At 41.6% G+C, this 24,523-nt stretch overlaps 1 protein-coding gene across 2 annotated transcripts in view; it reads left to right on the forward strand.

The window, feature by feature from the left end:
• Positions 1-24,523, forward strand: part of ADAMTS17 (ADAM metallopeptidase with thrombospondin type 1 motif 17) — a 201,234-nt gene that overhangs the window by 35,509 nt on the left and 141,202 nt on the right. For both annotated transcript variants that reach the window (XR_008238279.1, XM_052808107.1), the window contains exons 5-7: positions 3,950-4,033; positions 4,642-4,799; positions 12,224-12,267. Coding sequence is in view for 1 of the 2 variants with exons in the window: in XM_052808107.1 (XP_052664067.1) it covers positions 3,950-4,033; positions 4,642-4,799; positions 12,224-12,267 (286 nt within the window). In the remaining variant the exon portion in view is untranslated. The remainder of the gene's footprint in view (positions 1-3,949; positions 4,034-4,641; positions 4,800-12,223; positions 12,268-24,523) is intronic.

Raw genomic sequence — 24,523 nt, forward strand, 5'->3', positions numbered from 1 at the left:
AGAGACCGTGGCAGGGCAGGTGGCTATTCTCTGAAGAATATTGTGGCCTGTGGAGAGGAGCCGGCACTGGAGCAGGTTCTCCTGACAGGAACTGTGGCCCGTGGAGGGGACGCGTGCTGCAGCAGGGGAAAATTGTGAGGAGGAAGGAGCAGCAGAGAGGAGCTGTTATGGACTGACCACAACCCCCATTCCTCATCCCCCTGTACGGCTTGGGGTAAGGGGAAAGGAGGTAGAGGAGTCAGGAATGGAGGAGTGAAGTTGGGCCTAGGATAAAGTGGTGGGATGAGGTGAGGGGAAGGCATTGTTTTAACTTATCTTTGTTTCTCTATATACAAATTATTTTAATTGGCAGTAAATTAAATTTGCCCCGAGCCAAGTATGTTTTGCCTATGACAAATTGGTAAGTGATCTCCCTCTCTTTATCTCGACCCACAAGCTTTTTCATCTTATTTTGTCCCCCTGTGCTGTTGAGGAGGGGTTGTGAGAGAGCAGCTGGGTGGGGTCTGGCAGGCATCTAGTCAGAGAAGCTCAAGTGCCATATGGCTGGTTGCCTCTCAATTTCAAACTCTGTGTCTCCATTTCAGTCCTATGTCTGGGCTAAATGCAAGGGCAAATCACTTGTGCAGAACTGTCTTGCACTCTCTTTTAATTGAGAAGGTCCTCTCAGTATAGTGATGAGAGTATACATCCTGTAGTCACTTGGTTAATGAATAAGAGCTGTTTGGGTGGTGATGTTTGTTTGTGCAGACCAATTTGCAGGCACACTTTTAGGTCTGTTTTCTTGCTAATTTGCCTGCAGATCTTAGCTCATTTTGAACGACAAGTGTATTTGTGGGTGGGTTGTGAACAGTTTCCAGCTAAATCTGTGTAGGCCTTACTGTATAATACAGGGGGCTTTTTGCTAACAGGGAAAGAAATAGAAGAATCAGGGGAGGCAGATGAAGCTGGAGATGTCTCTTCACTCTTCAGATTGGTTCATGAAAGACGACTGGAAATTGTACATATGGTAGTTTGACAGTGTCCTGCGGTTCTGGTGCTGGACCATCTTAAGTCACAGTGCTAATGTCTTCTTCAGCTGAGCTTATTATGATCACATTTTAAATCCTGAGGAACAGTGCAGAGTTGTATGAGACAAACAAACAAAAAATTACTGTTACTCTGGCAACTGTCTATCCATCTCTGAGAAAAATTTTTGAAATTTCATTAAGAAATTATTTACCCCAACATGTGGGTATTGTCAGCTATCGTACTTTCTTGCCTTTTGCCAGCAATAAATCATCTACTTAGAGATCTGTTCTTGTAGTTAAACTCGTAAGCATGGTCAGAATATGTGCTGCTGCTTTTCCTTGCACCACATCTTCAAAATTCAGCACACTGTCTATCCTAAAACACCAGGAGAAACACTTCTTGCTAATACACCTGGATTTGTGCCACAGCGATAATCAGCAACCTGTCATTATCAGACTCTGGTAGGCCAGCACTGTGGTGTCAGGCAAGTTACAGTATGTTTACCTGTACACACATTAAAGTACTGATTGCAGCGCAAAGGAACCGGTCTGACTGCATTGAAGCAAGCGTCTACCTTTTAATCCAGTCAGAGCTCATGGACTGAAAAGTCTGGTTCAGCCTCTGAGGCAGTCACAGTGGGGGATGGAAGCAGAGCTAGCTGGAGCAGATCTCTGATGAGAAGGGGTCTGTCTCTTCTCTAGGTGGGTTGTGTTTGAATGCTTTAGTTGTGCTGAAGTAGAACAGCCACTTGTACCAGTCAGGCTTATTTAGCAGAGAGAAACGTTATTGTTCCTTCTAGGCAACACAAACTACCATCAATCTGGGGCTTCTTTGGGCTCCATTTAAGAAAATAAGCAAACAAAGCATGAATAAACTAGCAAAGCCAAGCCTCTTTTGCATGCCTAGTGTCTTTTTGGATTAGTATCCAATTGTGGCTGCTGCTAGCTAGGTTGAGCTCTTCTGAGATGACTGATGGATGCAAATACAAATGCAAAAATTGTTGCTGCTGCTGCTGCTGGCTAGGTTGAGCTCTTCTGAGATGACTGATGGATGCAAATACAAGGACAGAGAGCACAAGAGAAAAGAAAGAAGGGCTGACAGCCTTCAAAATGGTATGCTAAATTCTCCAGCAGCTGGCTCTTGCTATGCAAGTTTTGCCAGTGAACACTACCTTTTGAAGTCAGTGGTGGTTGGATCTCTCTGTGCTGGGTCTGGAGGCAGGCAGCTTGTCTGCTCTGATAGAAAGGCAAGCACCATCATCCATTCGACTTAATGATAAGAACCTATTTGTTGTGCTCTCATTATATGAGTAGAAACTTTATGGGATGGTCAGAGCTAGCAGCGAGCTAGGCAAATCAAAGGCATCCGTTACAGGCAAATGTTCGTTAACGTCTATAATGGTACATGAGAGATTGACTTGATCAGCATGATGCCCCATTGACCCTCTCAGCTGAATGTCCAGGTCTCCATTTACACATAGGTCAACTGTCAGAGCTCTTCTCTGCAAGTGTCAAGTTTATCCCCCCAGCTCTGTAGTGAGAGGCCTTAACTACTCTACCAACATACCCTGGAGCTAACCAAATAGTACCAGCACTTGTATGCATTTGTATACCAGCAGCAGGGAAGATAAATGGCTTATTGTGCTCATAGTGAAGGTCAGTAGGTCAAATACTGAGTAGCGTCTGTCTTGCAATCTGTGCCTAAATTATAGGAAACATTTACGTGTGTGCTTAAATCCAACCCCAAACACTAAAGAGCTTAAGAACACTCTTACATTGAGCACATTCCTGAGTATTTGCACAAATAGGAAAAATACCAAGCATTGAAAACATGATATCCAAAATGTGTTCATGTCTTGGGTTTGTTGTAGGAAGTTAGCTGAGCCTGTGTGATATTTCTAGCCAAATGAGCTGTGAGTAAGGAACATAGCTTACCTGGAGCCAAATCCTGCCTCCCATTAGTCAAGAGTCTCTCTTCAGTGGTCTTGATTTTATTTTTTTGACTGGGTAGGGAATACAGTATTCATCCAAAGGTTATTATGTGGTATTTTACACCTTTTTAAAATAAACCACTCCCTCACCTTTTTTGATATAGTCTAGTTAAAGCATTTGTACATGGAGAAATGGGTGGAATAAAATTCTGGCATCAATTAAGATCTTATGTTCTAACCTATAAAAATGAGGTGAAGTATCTGAGCTGGAATGCAAAATCTGGAGAAAGTAGTAAGGTAGTTTCCGGTGCTATTTTTGTATTTCCTGAGGCTTGTGTCATTATGTGCTGCCTTATTACTATTCTCTTATATAAGATATGAAAATAACAGAGGGAAATTGCTTTTCCATTCTATTTCCTGAAGTCTAAAACACACCATTATTTCATCTTGCATTCAGATATCTCTGATATTTAAATGCTGAAGATCCATATTAGTTGGATGCTTCATAACGTATGTCCATGTTCCTGAGACTTTGGTTTATGTTTAGAGTTCCTTGGAATATTTGTCTCCTTCCCTTTGTTGCTCCTTTGTTGTTTCTCTTGTTTATTACAGTTAAAAGTATTTTTCTTTCTGCAACTAGCTTGTGTATTTTTTATTTTGTTTTGTTTTCTAATGTTTTCTGTCCCTGAGTGCTGAATCTTGCTCAGATTAGTCTGTGACAAATTGGTCACGTGGTGAAGCCCAGGGCAGTATGGTAGGAGCAAACCTACTCTGGTTTTTGCAAGTATTTTAGCTACACTGTAGTATGTGGAACTCTTAGAGTGGTAACACAGTAGCTCTTAAAAATTCTTTGTTTTATTGAGTGTAGTAGCGTAACCCATTTGAGTTTGTTTTGGGACAGTTTTTTGAAGGACAAATGTCTAACTTTAGTCACAATTAGTTCCTTCAACTATTACTAGGTCTTGGTGTTGTTATTGATGTACTATGGATGTTTTCTTTGCATTTTGACAGGTGTACAATATGTTTCAACATCAAAGTCTTGGAATTAAAGTCAGCATTCGAGTGACCAAACTAGTCCTCCTTCGCAACCGTCCTGTGAGTTCTAACTCATTTTTACCTTGCTGCTATGATTGTACTGTGGTAGTCTCACAAGCAGGGCAGGATCCCTGTGCTGGGGTGGGAGGGGGAAGTGGGGCATGCCTGGCCACATGATCACAAACAAGTTGTAAGTAGTGCCTGCCACGCTTCACCAGGCAGTATACTTCTCACCATGTGAGAAGTATAGAGGGCTGTGGGAGTGAAAGGAGCTACAGTCCTTTCATTTATCCTTCCTGGTAAATTTTCGTCTGCTTATAGTTGCAAACCAGTCTCAGGAGTTAACTGTTACAAAGGTTAAATATTATATGGCTCTGGTATCAAATATATAACTTCCAGACTTACAAGACTTTTGAATGTAGTGCTGTATTAGAAGCTTATGACTGCTGCCAGGTGATGGAGTTTGTTCTGTAGATCAAATGACAGGAGTCAGTGTGGATTCCAAAGTCCCTAGTTCACCTGCTCAGACGAAGCTGGTTTTGCACTTTCTGTTCTATCACATCTATATCTTTGAGCCTCTGATTTTTCATCAGAGGTCTAATGCTCTATGTAGACTGTGACTGATATTTCTTCTATTGTATATCTTTTTTTTTTTTTTTTTCCAAAAGGCGAAGTTGTCTATTGGGCATCATGGAGAGAGGTCTCTGGAGAGCTTTTGTCAATGGCAAAATGAAGAATATGGTGGGGCAAAATACCTTGGTAACAACCAGGTTCCCGGCGCAAGGGATGACACCCCTCCTGTGGATGCTGCTGTTTTTGTAACCAGGTATAGTAAGGTCTGGTTTATCAGTTTACTTCAACCAATAATGGCCCATAGTCAATGACGGGGTTATCTGGTCTAGTAGTAATCTAAGAAAAAGATCTGTTGATGATGATACATCTGCTACCTACATGCTGTTCAGATGGTTCAGATGCCTCAGATGAAAGTGATTTTTCTTGTTTCTGTGTACACTTAAAAAGGTTGTGCAAAAGCATCTCTCCTTTTGAACCAGAGCATTGTTGTAGTCATGGTCACTATATCATGTCGTAGTCAGGGTACAGGCAAGACATGGCTGTAGCACAGGTGATACTTTTTTCTCACACCAGTGGGTATAAATGGAAAAAAAATAGATGAGGTTTTAGAGCATAAAGCCTTCTTCCTAGAAGAAAGAAGCTGTGGAATTGAGAACGCAGGTGAGAACAAGTGTTCTGTGTGTAAGTAGGTATGAATCAACTGAACAGTCTGAGAGGAGCAGACAGTGTGTCAGTAGTGGGGAGATGGTGAGGGAGTTATCTCCTAAAGAGAGTGAGAGATGAATACCATAAACTAAATTAATTTTCTCTCTTTTTGCCCCAGGAAATAACACTTTAACACCCCTCCTCTATCACAACTGAGATAGAGGAGGAGTGCCATTCTTAATTTGTTTGTATGTTTGAGAACTGCTGCATTTATTTCAGACGTGAAATAATTTGTGTATGAATACTTCAGCAAAATTCCTTGCAGCCTGCAGCTCTGTACCTATTGAAGTATTAAAGACATCAGGGTATGGCCCAGATAAATTAAGCAAAAAGGGTGTTGTCCCTATTAACCTGTAGTCCTTTTTCCTCTAAGTTTACACTACCTGAGCTCAACCTCACAATACAAGTCCCATGTTCCTCACAGTTACCATAAATTTTGAGTAGCAAATTCATGGTCTTTTAAGTTGATTGCATATTTTAAGATGTAAATGAAGAATGCATTGTTATAGAAATGATCTCTAAATATGTAAAGTGAGCACAAAAATATAGTGTAAAATTGATGCTGTACGTGCTATAAAAACACTACTTCCTACTCCCTTCTTCCCCAATTTGAGAAAAGAAATGTCTGTACTGCAGTTCAGTATTGTTCACCTCTTTCACCTTTTTTTCTCTGCCAACAATGTAAGTAGAAATACATGTTTTTGCATAAACTGCCATTCTGATTGTAGTAATCTATTGTGTTAATAGTCACATTGCAAACTGTCCATGGGATTTTGGTGAGTGTTCAGTAAAATAGCTGGTGAGGTGGGCATGGGGCCAGCAAAGTGCCTAAGAATGCACCTTCACAGACATGTGTGCAGTTCCCCCAAATCCTTTCCTCTCATCTGTATTCAGTGTAGTCCAACCAAGCACTTAAGCAGATACTTAACATTTTAGACAGGGTGAATAGTTCTTTTGAAGTCAATGGGCTGCACATCCTGGTTATAGTTAAGCATGTGCTTCATTGGATCAGGGCCTAAATAAATAACTAACATTTTTGTTAAACTCATCTGGGCATCCAGTTGTCCTGCATGACAAGTGAAGCATACAGAATCTCTTCTGATGTGCTCTAAGCACAGGGTGAAGGGAATGAGCGGAGCATTTAATCTGTGCAGTCTCTCCGCAGCTTATAAAACTGAATGCATAATGTCAGGCTAAATGAGTTGGACTCAGGCATCTGAGGAAGAATTTGTAGGGTTTTGCAGTCAGAGTAGCTGGAGAAGTACAGGTTCAGTTGGGTTAGAAACTAGATTCAGATTTTGTGAGAAAGGCTCAGGCCAGGGAGCACACTACTGTGCATAAGAGCAGCGTTTTTCCTGTTTGATAGGCCAGCGTGTGTACTTGTAGTCTTTTTCCTTCCTTCTTGGTGTGTCTTGTCATCCTTAACCCATCCCGCTTCTGCCGCATAGAGGATGCCGCATTGCTTGGAAGACTTCTGGCCCAGCAGCCCGATTCCTGCATCAGGGAAATGAGGTTTTCTACTCTTGGCTTTGGAAGTGTGTGTGTGTGTCCCTGGACCCTCCCCAGACTGTACAGATGGACCAGTGGTAGAGGATATGGGAGCAACAGCATGTCCAGCAGAAGCAATTGCGCCAGAAAAAGCAGAAGCTGAATTTTCAGCAGCTGCAGCTGTTTTAGGAATAGAAACAGATTCTTTGGGGTCAACCTCTGAAGAAATCCCTCTGGTTCCAATCTGGCTGTGTTCATTTAAAACACCAAGGCATGCTTGCCTTTTGAAACTTCACCTCTAACTGATGTTCCCCATATACTCATTTGTATGCAAAAGTAGATTACCTAGGTGGCAAATATCCCCTCTATTGGATTTTAATAGTGTCCACCTGATTGAGTTCCAGGTAAGAGGCATTCTGTGTCTGTGAAATAAGATGTACAATTGTCCAGTAAATAAATGAGACAGTGGGAATAATCTATTAGAGCCCTGAAGGTCTGAGTATAGCGTTGTGGTCTCTATAGTCATCAGACTTTTCTTGTTCAAGTTCTGTTTTTGAACTTGCAGAAATTCAGATCTCTGGCATCTATGGATAATGTACTTCATGTTTTAATGGGCAGCTGACCAGAATAACTTCTGTCTGCAGAATCTGTATCTTAGTGATCTTAGAAGCATGTCTTATTTGAAACACATTCCCCCTCTTGATCTTCTGTCTTTTGCATTCCCTAGGAAATCTTCAGACATACTGATGTTCTCCCCACCTCCTGGCTGTAGGTGTTTGGGTCACTTCTTAGACTATAGGTGATATGATAGTAGAGTGAAGAATGACAAAACACTGATAGGAACAGAATTCAGAGCTGTCATTAAGCAAAGACTTGGTTTTTTCCTGACATACTGGTGTGGTTATTCCATTTGCAGCCTGCTCCTCCCTTCCACATCTCTCCAGCCCTTTGCCTTCCCATTAAATGCGCAAGTGAAGCAATTCAATGTGCATCGAGGAAACTGGGCACATAGTGCTACTAAATGTATATATGGATGTGGAAAGTTTTTTTTGGCAGGTTTTTGACTGTACCAGTTTCCTCTGTCCTTTAGCTTTATGACCCTACAGGGTTAAACTGGTCAAAAGATGTCATTTGAAGGATGCTGGGAAGTGTCCATTAAACAGAATACTTCTTATTCATGTTGCACAGTTCAACTACTGTCCTTCTTTCTTACAGGAAGGACTTGAATTGCAGAATTTAGCTTAGCACCGTTAGGTATTTTTTTCCAGTTCATGTGAGCCAGATGGAGGAGTGACTGTAGGAGGAGTTCTGAGCTCTTCTTTTCTGGCTATTTTTATTGAACAAAAGCAATTGACTTGTTGTCATTTTTTTAGAAGAATTGTTTAAGTCTGCTAATAGAAACACTCTGTTCAGTACCACAAGTGATGATGACAGAGAATTTCACAGGTCCCTAGAAGGTGAGAACACACGTCCTGCTTGATTCAGTCAGTGGCTAAAAGCGAAGAGTAAAATTGCTTCACAGCTACAGCATGTGATTTCAATATATTATCCAAGACTTAGTGTGATAAGGTCAGATCTTGGATTTGAACTGCAGCTCTTGGAGTAAGAGTTTTATTCCAACATAGCTCTATAAAGGATTCTGCTAACAAAACTATGTCTCTGTGGTAAGAGACCTCTGCACATGCAGTGAATATTAAGATATCTTTTTTATATTCTTGGAGTGTCATTATAGTATCATCCATGTCAAGCTCTCCCTTCAAAAATACAGATGCAGTCAAGCTCAAAAATGTGCCAGAGAGACCTGTGATTGAAACCTTTTTAAAAGCAGATCAGTTTCAATGCCATGATGGGGCCATCTTACCTCACTGGTGTGTCTGCTCCACAGGTGAGATAGATCTTTCTTAATGCCTTTTCAGTCTTTGGCTCCCCTCTGATTGCCAGGAAAGGACTTGTAGGAGTTTCAGTATATAGGTTTTGTGATGGGGTGGCTGCTTGCCTTTGGCAGAAGACTGAGACCCACCAAGTTAATTTGTGCCTAAAGGTTTGGATGTGCTTTTCTGTTTGGCCACAGATTTTGGGGTGTGATGGGTTAACCCTGGCTGGACGCCAGGTGCCCACCAGAGCTGTTCTATCACTCCCCCTCCTTCTCAGCTGGACAGGGGAGAGAAAATATAACAAAGAGCTTGTGGGTCGAGATAAGGATAGGAGAGAGATCACTCACCAATTACCGTCATGGGCAAAACAGACTCAGTTTGGGGAAAATTAACTTGATTGATTACAAATCAACTGGAGTAGGGTAATGAGAAATAAAACCAAATCTCACAACACCTTCCCTCCACCCCTCCCTTCTTCCCGGGCACAACTTCACTCCCGGATTCTCTACCAACCCCCCAGCGGCACAGGGGGACGGGGATGGGGTTTACGGTCAGTTCATCACACGTTATTTTCTGCCGCTTCATCCTCCTCAGGGGGAGGACTCATCACACTCTTCCCCTGCTCTAGCGTGGGGTCCCACCCACGGGAGACAGTCCTCCATGAACTTCTCCAACATGGGTCCTTCCCACGGGCTGCAGTTCTTCACGAACTGCTCCAGCATGGGTCCTTTCCACGGCATGCAGTCCTTCAGGAGCACACTGCTCCAGCATGGGCCCCCCACGGGGTCACAAGTCCTGCCAGAAAACCTGCTCCGTGGGCTCCTCTCTCCACAGATCCGCAGGTCCTGCCAGGAGCCTGCTCCAGCGTGGGGTTCCCACGGGGTCACAGCCTCCTTCGGGAACCCACCTGCTCCGGCGTGGGGTCCTCCACGGGCTGCAGGTGGATATCTGCTCTACCATGGACCTCCATGGACTGCAGGGGGACAGCCTGCCTCACCATGGTCTTCACCACGGGCTGCAGGGGAATCTCTGCTCCGGCGCCTGGAGCATCTCCTCCCCCTCCTTCTTCACTGACCTTGGTGTCCGCAGGGTTGTTTCTCTTACATGTTCTCACTCCTCTCTCCGGCTGCCGAATACCTCCGTCCCAACTTTTTTTTCCTTCTTAAAAAAGTTATCACAGAGGCGTTACCACTATCACTGATTGGCTCGGCCTTGGCCGGTGGCGGGTCCGTCTTAGAGCCGGCTGGTATGGGCTCTCTCTCGAACACAGGGGAAGCTTCCAGCAGCTTCTTACAGAAGCCACCCCTGTAACCCCGCCCCGCTACCAAAACCTTGCCACACAAAACCAATACATGGGGGTAAAAAGTTTACAATAGGTCTGGATGATTTAAATCCTAGCATTTTGGTACCCAATCTTTGAATAGAAGGGTGGTGTTTCTTGGACTCGTGTTTATGACAGTTTAAAGGATGGGCTGAGGAGGTTTCATACTTGCAGGCCCGCATGCCGTGAATTGGGCAGCTGCATTCAGTTCTTCTTGCTGACTTGTTTCAAGTCTTCCCTGACTAGATAGCATCACAACACTCTCTACAGAAGGATTGTTGTACCTCTGTAGGAAAGTCTGCAAGTTGCGCTGGATCGTTTACGAGACCCCTCATTTTATGGCATGGTGGTAATTTCTCCAGGGAGCTGCCTGGAAGTGCCAGACAGCTTTCAGTGTACAACAGTGCAAGGAGCAAAATTGCTGTGCTTTATTTGCAGAGCTGGCCAGCCCCTGAAGAGAGATGCTTTACTAGCAATGGCCTCCTGTCACAAGAAAAGCATCTGTTTGATTTACCAGTTTATATAACATAATAAGTCCTTAAATAAACCTCTGTCAAGTTGGCTCTGGGAACTCAAACAGGCATGCTTGTGCCAGCTCCGTCAGGAGACTGTCATTAGTCTTCTTTGGAAAGGCTGGAATGCCAAGGTGTCAAGACACAGTAAGGCTGCGGTGAAAAATGAAAGCTGGGGCTGGTGTGTGGTCGTAGCTTCTGATTTTGTTTTGTTCCTATCTGATTTTTTAACACTTTGATGGTTGTTATGGTTTTTTCTGCATTGAAGTATGGTTAGTTTTCAGTGTCTGCTTAACAAGAGGTGGTAATAGCTGTTGTTTCTCTCCTTTCAAGCCCTTGACAACTTGATTTGTGACTTTCAAAGGAGTTTGGTGTGAAGGATTTGGGTTCATCAGCTACAGTCCTGGGCCTTAAATCCCTTTTCCTATAAACCCTAGTTTCATATTTTTTCTTCAAGAAGAAAGTATTTTTAATATTTCTCTATTTTTATCTTTTTCTTAGTATTTATCTTTCTCTAAGTATTCTCTAAGTATTGTCTTTCTCTAAGTATTTTTAATCTTCCCCCTGCCAAACTCTTAACCTCAAAATCCCACCGGGGACTCAGGCATTTCAAATGACACACTCCAAATGTACTAATATGATTCTCTCACTAGCCTCCCCACAGGGCGAGGAAAGCCATAATGATAGAGATTATGGTTCCTCAGCTTCCCTTGGGTTAAGGAACTTCTGAAATGTTTTAGCACATGTGATGCTTTTCTCTAGCTCCTCTTCATAGCAGATTGCACTGCAAAGTAGGTCTGGTAAAGATAGCTCCTAAAAGTTTAGGTCTAAGTGCTTATTGAAATGTATTCAAACCATTAATTTAGTTATAAAATACTTTTCCTCCCACACCTCTTTTTTCTGTCATGAGGAATCTCATTTACAAAATCTTCTCACATAAAGTGTCATTGCTTAGATGGTGATCTTCAAGGCTTTTTATTCTGTTTCTGTTTAATACAGCTCCATGGATCCCTGGTTGATTTGTGGGTGCTAGTGGCATATGTAGTATCTCTTCCTGCCTTGATGAGATCTGGGGAGACTGGATGAGATTTGGGGGAGTAACAGAGACCAAATGAAGTCTCTTGAACCTGTGTTGGATTCAAATCATAAAATGGCAAATCTGACTGTAATACATTTAACTGAAGCCAATTCACCTAGCTGTTACCTGGCAAATCCTGAAAATCTCTTTCTTCTTTTTTGTCAACATCTGTCTTTCTCTGTTTAGTCCTGCTTCTTTCTTGTCCTTTTCTATTCTAGTGGAAGAAGAAAAAAACTGAAGAACTGAGAATTTCTGGGTATACATGATCAGTTCTGTGTCTCCAGGCAGTGTCCCCACATATCTCCTCCTGCCACTTTTGATGGTGCTGTTGCATCACAGGGTGTCTGCTCCTTTTTGTTATGGTTCCCTTGTGAAAATAAGAGACTCAGTTTTAATCCAGTGGCTGAAGAAGTCTGACATCATAGCGTGAGGCAGTACTCTTTTACATGCTAAATCTTAAGTCTGTTAAATTGGGCTGTAGTATGTGCAGCTGATTCACATAATTGCTTGTAATCTTGCAGTAGCAATCAATGCTGCTATCTGTGTTGTCATCGGGTAGACTGCACAGCAGTTTTAAAAAAAAAAACAAACCCCAAACCTCAATACCCGTGATACGTGAGTCATGCATCACTGCTTTTTCCTAGCCTGAAGTCTGGAGGCACAGGATACATTTCACTTCTGTTCTGTTTTTCTTTTTAGGACAGATTTCTGCGTACACAAAGACGAGCCTTGTGACACTGTGGGTAAGTCAAAGAAGTAGGGGAGAGTATTTTGATAGCCAACTCTATGCTAAGAGGAGGTTTCTGTGCAATCTTTCATTTTTTTGTTTGCTGTGATGTTACTTTTTCTATTCTGTATAACTCTGTGATGCAAATATGGATTAGTTGAGCAAGGTATGAACTATAAATAAGCCATTAAATATTAACCCCTTCTACGCACTGGAGGTCTCTGAGTTCAGGAAGTAATCTTAGTATTTCTACTTTGGAGCGGATGTAGAATTAGATAAGTGGAGGTTAAGAAACTGTCTTTCGGTGTGTCTGTATGATGCTCCTTTCAGTGTTCTCTCACCTAAACCAAGAATTTGCTAACTAATGAATATATTTCCCATCGTAAGAACCTGTGTAACATTCCCATATCAAACGGGCACTCAGACATCAGAGAAGAATACCTCATTGTAGGATAGCCAAGTTAAATCTGCTTTTCTGCCTCCTACTCCTCCTACTTCCTAACTGCCTTTAGTCTTATCCAAACCCTGGATACACACGGTCCTTACATCCCACAAATTAAATACTTTATTTATTTATGTATTTAACTTAGGTTAGCAGTTACCTTCACTGTGTCTGTTCTGGTATTTTTTTTTTAATCACCACAGTAGCAGCAGTGTTTGGAGGCATAGCTCAACATCCTCTCTATGATGATTACGTGATTTTTTTAGGCTTGCCTCAAAGTCAAGCGGCCCCTTTACATTCTATGTAAACTTGGAATGGATCCTGATTTTCAGCTGATCTTACACTCCAGTGTTCAGAGAGACACTTGCAGACCAGGGGTTGCTATGCTGACAATAGTGGGTGATGAGGAAAGAGCATGGGAGAAAGTGCCTTCAGTAGGAGCTCTGAAACTACCTACAGAAGTCTCATCTCAGAATGCAGGTCCTTCCCTCTCTGTGTTGTGGAGACTGATCAGGTGAAAGGAGGAAATACAGAGCTGAAAAATACATACATTTTCTTTTCAAACATGAGCAAGGACTGGCCTGTACATCCAAGTTTTCTTTCCAGTCAGAATCCCTCACAATGCATTTATTCTGTGTCCAGTGGAAAACACACTTGCACTGACGAAAGTTTTTATACTGTGTACCTGCATCTGAACATGGCTGTGGTAAGATACAATAAAGAAGTTAAAAAAAAAAAAAAAAGAGAGAGAGAAGCTGATGGAAGACACATGCTGACTAAGGTCAGAGCTCTTTCCATTTTTAAAGACAGTATTGTTGAAGATCTCTATTCAGGGAATTATATTACCATAGACAGCATGACTAAGGAAATATTTTTATGACTTCTTTTCTGTTCTTACAATACCCAAGTACTTTCTTGTGCCGCGACTTGCTGCAGGCTGTGGCTGCAGTGGGGAAAGTGGAAGATCAGAGCAATAAAGATTAAACTCATTTGTTACTCTTTTCAGCATAGTTTTTCCAAGATATTTAGAAGGTGAATGTTCCTGGGACAAAACCAGTCTGGCCTCTTTGCTCTCTTCAATCCTACTTTTCCTTCCTTCTCCCCTGACAGTTTCATTATGTGGCAGCAAAGCACTAGCATCTTCACTTATGCATTTTCTATGCCCCACTGTTTCTGTTGTCAGAACCCAGAGGCAGTGTGCCTTATCCCTGAGTACAGATGAAATCCTCCAACATATGATACCATCTTTTCTTAAATACTGTTGAAATAAGTAAATATTTTGATAACATCGATTTTCAAGCATTATTGCCTGTACCCAAACTGGCAAGTTACTGCAGTTGTTTCAGATCATCTACAATTTAGGCCCTTAACTCTGTGTTGTATATACTGTTAGCATATTTTGAAAGTTTTCTTCAAAACCATAAAACAAGGAACTATTCTGGTAGGGCTGCAATCTGAATGAAGTCCACTCAAGTTATACTGCACTCTGATATCTCATCTGTCTCTGCCTTGAGAAATACTTCTTATGCATAGTGGCTGGAGGTAGAGCCTGAAAAAGAGAACCAATTCCTTTGGTCATCAGCTTGCTAAGGAGTAATGCGATGGTGCAATATGAAATTGGAATGCTGGATTTTAATGGATTCCTATCCATAAAACAGATATTTCATGTTTCTGAGTCCTTATGTGTGACCTAAGCCCAGAGGACAGTATCTGTTAATTATGGACAATGTGTCTGATACCTTGAATATATTATATACTTGTGATTTATATAGAGATCATTGTCTCTGCCTTCTGTGGATGAATATAGCACTGTATTAGCTTCATTCCTCTTTCTCTGCCAAAGGTATTGTATTGGTGATATAACTATGTGATTTTTCTTTACTGATGAAAGTTAGCCCATATGTAATCCATTCACATTACAGATGTTAGACCAGAAGGGAATTTGGCCTTGTTGTGTCATTTGCATATGTCTCACAGCAGAGGAAGAATAAATTAAGGAATGTACATCTGTGGCATGCAACTGGTTTGAGAAAGTGGTTGGTGTTGGTAGTACTAAATTTTAACTGTGTGAAAGATCCTCCAGTTTTCTTCCTTAGTCAGTCAGAACAGGGAAAAAGAGGTGTCGGTTGTAGAGAAGTAGGTTTTTAGTACCCAGCATTCTGTGCCCTATATATATGCAGTGTAACATGGCCTTTACTTGGGCTTAATATCAGCGCAACAATTGAAGTAGGCCGATGCCCATTCATATACCATATTGCTTTATGAAGAATTATGTTGATGTTTCAGCCGTCTCTATTGTTGCCAAATTCCTATTCCTCACTCTAGCTGCCAGATTGTCCCCTCCAAATCAGCAAGACCGCCTGCAAAAGCAAGAAGCTAGTCCAAAGAGCGACATCCATTTGGTCTTGATGGTGATGCTGAGGTTATAGCACTCCCCAAAATTCTCTAGAACAGCAACTTGCTTTCATTTCTCGTCTTATACTTCGCCTTTATAGATGAAGAACATGGTCTCAGCAGATGCATATGTGTTTTCATACCTGCTTATGGATAAAGTTGGCCATTGCAATGTGGTACACTGCCATCCTGTAAAGGAAGAAACATCTTTCTGGTGAGCAGGCACTCTCCTAAACTAGGAGACTGGGGCTACTGCTCTATATAAGGCAGAGAATCTGGACTCTGTACTCCTGATTTCTATTCCCAGCTCTGGCATTGACTCATTGTGTGTCATTTGGCAAGTCACTTACATGCTGAATGCTTCTGTCTTCCTCTGTGAAATGAGGATTTTGAGTGCAAAGCTACAGGAGATTGCATGGCTTAAGAAGTTCTCATACAAAGCAGTGTGATGTCCTTGAGTATATGATGCAATACAAGTCTAGAATCTAATGTTGCTTAGTCATGTTTAAGAGACTATAAAGAATCTGTTAGATTATGTGTACTGAAATAAGAGGACTCAGAGTGCTGTAGGTAATGGTTTTTTTTTAGTGACAGTGCCTTTATTTTCTTTATATTGTAAGAAATATGGAAGCAAAACTTTCCCTGGTGGAAGTATTGAGGCCCAGCTGTTGTTCGGAAGTGAGATTATGAAGTTTAAATGGCTTATAAGAGGTGTTCATTTGTGCTCAAAAAGATCCATATTGAAAAACCTGTCTGGAATCTTTGCCTGCCATGCAGACACAGAGAGAAAACAGCAGCAGGAGGTTTGTATTTGTATTCTGGCAGGGGCCCCTCACTGAAACCAGTTGCTCTGGGGACTTCGTTCAAATTTTCTTGGCCCAGCTGCCAAGGTAGTGTGGAAGGTTACATAATGGCTGAAACAAGCTCAAAAATGGTGAAAATATGTAGGTATGTCTTTGTGGGGTGATACCCCACTGGCTGCATCAAGAAACAGAACCACATTTGTTTAAGAAATAATTTGTGAATGCTTATTGCCCCAATTGGTTGTCTAAGTTAGCTGTAAGAACTAATGAATTCAAAAGGAGGTGGACAGAAGGAAAACAATATGCCTGTGTGCAATACATTTGCAACAACTGTGTTTCAACAGCCTCAGTTGCGGGACCTCCAATATGCTGTGCAGTTTGAACAGGGACGGTTTGCTTTGCGGGACACAGCCTTGTCACACACTGGTCAAAAAGTTTGCAGTCTGCTGCTGCTTCAGACTCATCTCTCGTGATGTGACTCTAACCAGATCTGCCGTTTCCTGCAGAAAAATCTTTGTTCCAATTGAGCTGCCTCTAAGCCAGCCAAATTGAGAGTTTAATGTCTAGCTATTAATATCAGGCTGCAGCTTGGAGCCTTGCACGTTGTCAGAATCCAACCTTTCTGTGACATAAGCAGATTGAGAATGCCCCTTTCGTTCAATATTTCCACTGCTAGTGCCAAATAAGCAGCTTTACGGTTAGTTAGGAATGATCCTGCATATTTCAAGGCAAAGCTTGGCCTTGATTCCTCAGTGTACATGTTACCCCAGATCCAAGCTGAAGCTTCCCTGTATTCAGCTAATAATAAAAGTGGGGGCAGTGTGGAATTGGGAAATGGAAAATGAGAATGTGTCTTAAATATCCTTAAATTGCCCTGGTTAAAAATGTCTTTACCTCTGCTACAGTCACATGTGCTTTTCTGCGGCTTGATGTCGGGGAAGAGAAAGCAGAGTATAGTGTACATACTGCAGATGGGCAGGTTTAGTAGAAGGAATAGCTGCCTGGAGAAAACTGAGCATCAGAGCGGAGGTGATTGAGAAACACAGTTTTCCAGACTGTTTCCACAAGTGAATCAATGTTTTGTGAAAAACATTCCCATCTCCTGGCTGGCTTTAATTAAAGGGCTCAAAGATAGCTTACTGAGAGTCCTGAAGATTATAAATCCTTCCATAATTTGTGTCCTTTTTCTTGAGCCTTCCAAACACTGATACATGAATGGGGAAGTTGGGTTTTGGTTTTGCCACTGCACTGCTGGATGACTGCAAAGATGACATCCTTCTGCTGTACCAGTGTGTTCGTTTCTTAGTCCTTTCCTTCTTTCAAGTGTGTAGAGAGCTATGGGTGAAAAGTACCAGAAAGCTGTATGTTATGATGCTATTAGCCAATTTCCTTCCCTTTGTAGCTACACCCTGCTTTCTTCTTATGAGTTTATCATAGTAAAGTGTTTCCAAATATACCGACATTTTGCAAACAAGGCATTTGGTCTATGTCTCCAAGTAGATTTCAACCCTTTTTTATTCCACATAAAACACCTGAATAAAGGACTGCACATTTTTACCTTTTCCTTGGCCGTTTGCTTCTGCAGTCGGGTCGCGTCCTGTCCACAGCAAGTAACTGGTTGGTCCTGCCTGTACTGTGTACTGTTCATTTAAATCTTCCTCCCCTCCCTATGTAATATTGATTCCAGTCTCCTAACAGTGTCACAACAAAGAATTAATCCCCAAGGAAAGGGAAAAGACTAGCTGGTTTGCTGTGAGTGGAAAAGAAAAGGAATTCTCACATTAAAAACATTTTCCATAGTGGTTCGTGTTGAATGTTTCTGTATATTCCAGGGCGGGTTTTTATTTGATGCCAGAATAAATAGAAATACCTGCTGCTTAAAACAATTCATTAGAGAAGCAGTGCCTGGCTTTAGCAAAAGCCTTGCTGGGACTGTCCTTCAGACTAAAATCAAACACACTTTAATGCATTAAAATGAACATACTGTAGGTTAAGATGTCCCTTAAAGAAACACTGTCAAGTTGATTTGGTGTTTGTGAAAGAAAGGGACCTCGCAGTATTGCAAATTTTTATGTCACTTGTGGCTGTGTAGGGCAATGGAGACTCAGGCTGCTAGCTTTATGAAACTAAAGGGAGCCATGGTACAGTGCAGTGGAAGGCTTTTTCCCTTGCCTTTTGGTTGCTAGGGAATAAATGCTTGGCTGCACAACCCAGACAGTGCAGAACTGTGCTATTGGGCATATTCATCACTACCATCTCTCAGGCCCCACCCTACCCACAACGGCCTTCCAATTTCTTTTCACCAGCTAGCAATCTCTCCTCTTCCAAATTCCCACTAAAAAAATTTGTCTGCCAAGTGAGTGTAATATAAGATTGCATAAATTTTAATAGAAGCACTGGGATGAGCACAACCACTCAAGTAATCAGGAATTCCTGCTGCCGTAACCCTTGCTCTTCCTCGCTTCAGTGTCCTGTGTGCGCTTCTCCTTCTTGTTTCAGGGACATGGCTTCAGCCAGGCTGCTTCACGTTTGCCCAGCTGTTCGCAGGCTCACAGCTAAAGACCAGAGGAAAATCCTGCTTACACTGGACTCAGTGAGAGTTTTGTTAGTGATTTCAGTGGGGTCAGATCCTGGTCCTGTTCTTACATGTTGTCTGAGACATGCAACCCTCCTTTAGGCCTTTGTCAAAAATCTGGCTGAGGTTTTTTCTAGAGAGACTAGTTGGTTTGGGGTACCTGAGACATCTTTGGAAAGCCTGATATCCCGAGGACGGTCCTTTGTACTTTCTGAAAATCAGTTGACATGTCTATTAAGCTATTTGAGCATTCAAAATCACTGAAATATTTTAAAATCTTGCAAAGAAACAATAGTCTGTGATAGAAAACAAAACCCAGTAGAAACCACAGTGAAGCTGACCAGTTTGCTTTTGGAAAGACAAGAAAAACAGAAAATACAAACAAAGGCCATATATACACAATCCATTCCCTTCCATCCAGTCTGTAAAAAATAAAAAAGCTGGGCATGCCAGTTTTAACAGACTACATATTTATTTTTAAATACATCAACTTTCTCACTGATTTATATGAAAACTTAAAATGTGTGCAATGTAGCTGGTTGAGTGAAGTGCTGATATTGTTTTATAGAGACTTATTTTCTGTTTATTGTTATGGAAAGTAGAACATTTGAATTTCATTTGCCTTTGGGTTAGTTTTGCAGCTCAGTAGTCTTGTTTAGGTTTGTCTTTATTTATTCCATATAGTAAGGACAGTGGTGGATTCTTGGTCTCCTTAGCTGAAAAATGACTGTCTTTCTGGAAGAGATGCAGTAGCCAAACACAAGATACTGTCCTTAGTTTGGAGCTTATATGGTCCTGTTGTAAGGCCTTTTTGTAGAAAACAAGAGATTGATCAGTCTGTTCTGTTCTTAAAATTTATTAAACTGTGAGAGTTATGGACTGAATTTCTAGCTATCTCAACACATTGCTTCAAGTCTTGGGGGCAAGAATTAACTTGCATAATTTAAATAAATGAAAGTGTTTAGTGGAGGGAGGGTTAGTGACAGATGTTCTGTACGTTTGTCATTGTTCCCTCTTCCATGTGTTTCCAGTCCCTAGCTCTGAAGTATCACAGACCCTCAGTTGCTCTCATGATTAACCTCCTTCCCCTGCCTTTTTGCCAAGGGTCTGTTTCTCTTTGGTGGTAGTTCAGAGCTCTTAGAAGCTCTTGCTCAATTTTGTTCCTTCATCTTCTCTTTGTTCAGCTGGGCCTGGACACTAAGAGGCTGCTCTCCCTGGAGAAGCCTGGATGGTCTGTCTTCCATCATGCTAACCGCATGGCTTGCCCACTGAGGTCATAGAATTTCCCTACGTTTACTACACTTTGTTCTTTGTAAACCTCCAGCAGTTCCTTATTAGTTCCCCTCCATACATCATTCTCCTTTTGTAGCACCCAAATGTGTTTCAAGCACTTTTATTTTCCAATTATTTATCTGTCTGTCATCTTAGTAAGCACCCATCCCACAAGATAAAACAATAGGCCTCACAGTGGTGGTGTATGTTTGAAGCTAGCTTGTTCTTAGTAATTTGGAACTAAACACTGCCAGGGGGGAGGAGTAACACACTTCCTGCTCTGTACCTGACCTTTCATTTCCTTCACCATCAAACTGCTATTGGTAATTAATGCTCATAGATATTTAAGCTGGCTTGCTGAAATGCGTACATAGTCTTTGTCAGCTGTAAGGCAGCATGTCCAAAATCTTCTTATCAGTTTACCACCCTGCTTTTGTTTGTTTGCATATCTTCGCTGATCTTAAATCTTGCTTTTCTGTTTTCTTGACCCTCCAGTAAGGCTTTAAGCCAGAGTTTTTGTCTTCCTTATTGTGACTTGACCCAAAGTTGGTGCAGGACGTTTGATCTTATCTTAGCTTGAAAACTTTACCTTCTCCCATGGTTTTATTAACAGTTCATGGTAATGAACAAGAGAACAACTGTCTAAAATGCTGTGGAAAGGAACCATAGTATTGCTTTACCAGGCAACATATTTCTCAGTAAATATCCTTCAGGCCATCACATCTTGTCGTTGTACAAGGTGGGTGCTGATTACTATTTGAATGAAAGATATCTTCAGAAAACTCACTGGCTACAAGAATTTTGTTATGGTACTTTCCCATCAGGCACCCAGGACTCCAAACCAAATCCTAGCGTAATGTCAAATTGGTGTGTAACTAAGCTCCTTTCTGTTGCCTTTATTAAAAGGAGTATGTCACAAGTGAAAATATTTGCTACAACTTTGTTGATATTTATTCTGATACTCTGACTTTATTCTTTCATTTCAACTCCATGTCATAACTCACTTTATGCGCTAAATCATTGTGCAGTTTGACTGGTACGGGTGCAAACATGTGCTGCATTCCATTCCAGGGCCATTTATGTCTGTGTGAAATTATATTGACATGTACACAAAGCACCTGGGAATTTCAGTCTCCTAGCTTAAAGGGCAGATACCTGCATAAGACGTTCCCTTCCCCATCTTTTTACCCCTCACCCCCTTCCTACATCTGGGGCTTTGACATGCAATCATTGTAGGGAAAAGGACTCGTTATTACTGTTTTAACTAACAGTTCCCAATGAGTTTATGTGATAGTGTGCTGCAGAAGAAATTCAGTAAATTTTCCTGCTAGCATGGAGTAAAAAACAATCAGAAACATAATTTTTTAGTGTTCCTTTTTCTTTTGCCTGACAGGCAGTTCTTATGGTTTTGGTTCACCTAAATATACTATGCTAGAACTTCTGAATTATAGTTTTATTTCCTAGGCAGTTTTCTGCCCCAATTATTTTCTAAATTAGAGATGATTTGTGAGACACTGCCTAAGAACCAAGGCTTTGCTTATGGCTAAATACTATTTAATCACGATTTAAAGGTATCTCTGCTGTTTATCTCTAAAAGTGGTCATTGTGTTTGCAAACAGACAAGCTGACGGCAGAATTGATGTCCAGCTAAGCACACACTGCCAAACAAGTGTCAAGAAAAGCTCTGGAACTGCTCCTTGCCACTGTGTGTGTGAAGCTGAGAAGCCTTTGAGGCAGACATGAGCAGAACAATCTCATTATATTAGGTCTGTGGACAGACCATGTCTGTCTTTTGGGGTTTATAGTATTTCTGCTGTTGTCTCTTGCCTCATCCATGTAAATGGAGACTTGCAGATTGCAGATTTTACATGCTTTCTGCACTGCTTCACCAGCTTCACACCCCAGTTCCATCACTTCCCCTTGCTGAGGATTTGTTTCTCTGGGGGATTCTCGCAAGAATGAACATAAATAAAATCATCTCTTCTGCTTGCATAGCGCATCCTGCTTCCTCCTTTCTCTTTTATAATATAAGGCTGTGGAAAGAGAAATGATGTTTGTTTTCTACAGTGTCAAACCTGCTGTCAGTATGCTACAAATAACCCATTGCTTGCTATTGTTATCTGTGCTAGAAATGCCAACCCAAGGTTCTCTGCAGCAGAAAGCAGAATTTGCTGCTGTGACATGTTTCAAACCAGGTGGACAGGGAAAACATGGAAGTCATAAAAGCAGTTGCTCATTCTTTCTTATCCAAGAGCAGGGAACAGATTTTGCACATCCTGACTTCCAATCCAGTGCCATACCTGTTAATTCACGGTGCCTCCCTGATAGACCTGTGCCATTAAACAATACATTGAGGGGTTTTTGCATTTTATTTTATTTGTAAAAAAGAATTTATTGAGAGGAGAAGGAAATGAATTTGAAAATAGGGCTTTTCCTCAGTAAAATTCAAAGCTCTTTACCAAAGAGATCAGAACTGTTATCCCCATTGTACTGAGTGAGGAAATGAAGCCTAGAGATGTGAAGGGACATGCCAAAGGACAGAGCTGGCTGGGGGCTAAGCCACAGCTCTTGAGTCTCAGTCCAGGCCCCTCAGCTGGAGGCAATGCTACCTCTTCTCAGGCCTTCCCAGTGGAAACTCAGCTTCTTTGGGCAGCAGCCAGTTCTTCAGGTCAGTAAAGTAATGATTCAACCCTTCAACAGGCCAGAGGTTTGTGTTTCTTCTTTCCACTGCTTGAGTCTTTCTTTTTACTTCTGTTTACATGTTCCAGCCTGGTCAGTTTGCTGTAGACTGCAGCCACATATTGTTTAAGAAAGCTGATGCATTATAATTGAGAAACCTCTGAGGTTTTTCTTCTCCTCCTGTCAGACATAAGATGGCTTTTATCCAGTTGACTGCTTTACAGTGCCTTTATCCTTTGCTGGCTTGAAAACATTTCAGATAGTTTCTATTGTTTTATAGACCCTGTAGCTAAAAAACCAAGCTGTGTAAAAACATCTGTACATAGCTGCGCAATAGGCTACAGACATGTAGGGTAATAAGGCATGATTGCATTCATTGTAGCATTTGCTCCACTGGATAATCAAATAGAAGCATTCCAGTTGCACACAGGATATGTAAGAGTAAAGGAAGGAAATGAAGGACAGTTGCCTACTGTACTTTTACATTTCTTTCGTCTTGCAGCTGCCAAGACTAAATGCAATTTTGAGAGCAAATTTTAAATAACATAGAGATGAGATTTTACTAGTGATAACCAAGAAAACAGCACTGGCAAGTGTGCATAAAACTTCCCCCCACACTGTCCCCGAGAAGGAAGCTTGACCTGCACTGATTTCCATTTGGTTTTTTTCGACTTTGGTTAACCATCTGGTAACATGACCTAGTATAATACCTAGCCTGTTTTGCGGGGTGTCTGGTCCTGGAAGGATTTTGCTACACCAAGTTCACTCAATAGATTGAAAGTCAGTTTTAGTCCTTGGAATATTGTTTGTTTTTATTTAACAGTTCTCCTACTTCTACTGCCTCAGCACAAGCCCCAAGTCTTTCAGTTGTGATTGTGCTACACATAATGCAAATAGGAATTGGGCACGTAACAGGACTTTGCACCACTGAAAATCTTCCCTGTGTTTACCAGCATGCTGAAAATGCAGTAGGAAGTGTGCTCCAGCTATGATCCCGTACAAGATCAATGTTAATGGCAGGTGCTGTGGGAGAGGTGATGAAATTTTGAGCTGACCCAAGAACGCACAGACTATGGCTTGCCATCGTGTGTTAGAGAGAAGCACCTACACTTTGTTGGCAAAATCAGTATTTTACAGGGACATCCCACTTCATAGTTAGATTTGCGCTGTATTCACAGTTCAGCAAAATTGAGGGGCTAAAGAAGATGACTGCTTCATGATCTGTGGTCACAGCTGTATTTAAGCATCTAAAAATACAGTCTTATTTTTAGAGGTTCTGTCCCACACTTGAGTAATGGTTGCAATGCAGCAAACTGTAAGTGATATAATTGTATTTAATAGTTTCCTGACTCCAAGCTGATCAGCTGTGACTGTTTTGTGCTATAGTCGTAAATGAAAAAGTGAGCAAATTTCACCTACTTGGAGGTCTCAACTAGGCCGTTAGAAGTGGTATAAATACTCTGTTGCCCATAGTGGAAGTGAATTTAAATGTTAAATGCAAATTTATCTGGATACCCTACACCTGAAAAATCATGCCATCTAAATAAAATTCCAACATATTTCAGCATTCTCTCTTTTTAATCCTTTATATTTGACTGTTGGACAAGGATTCTGTATTTTAACACTGTGAATCCTGCGGTTTATTAAATGGTAGGTCATAAAAAGTGAGTGATTGAGGAGCTAAACTTCCTTCAGTAGTTGTTGCTTGTAGAAGCGGAAAAGACATTTAGAGAAGCACCAAGGAAGCTAAGAAAAAGGATGAAGCAGTTAGAGAAGACTAAGATGATTTATCATATAATTTTGCACTAACATGTAGGATTGTGAACCATGGCAGTTCAGGGGGATACAGGATGCATTTGCATTATGGGGATGGCAAATGTCAGGGCCCTGAGTGCTTCCCCAGCCCTCCTGGGAATTTGGCTGCCTGGGCCAACTTAGGTAGTGGTTCAGGTGTCTAGCTTTGAGGAAAGCACTTCAAGAAAGCTCTGCTAAGAACCTCTCTGCTCACCTTGCTTGGGTGGAGTGGTACTGCACCTTTGTCAGTGAGGCCACTGCATCTACCTGCCTTATCATGCTTGACTTCAGCTCCCCTTCCCTTTTGGAGCAG

This window comes from Harpia harpyja, chromosome 14, assembly GCF_026419915.1.
Source record: "Harpia harpyja isolate bHarHar1 chromosome 14, bHarHar1 primary haplotype, whole genome shotgun sequence".
Lineage (NCBI taxonomy): Eukaryota > Metazoa > Chordata > Aves > Accipitriformes > Accipitridae > Harpia > Harpia harpyja.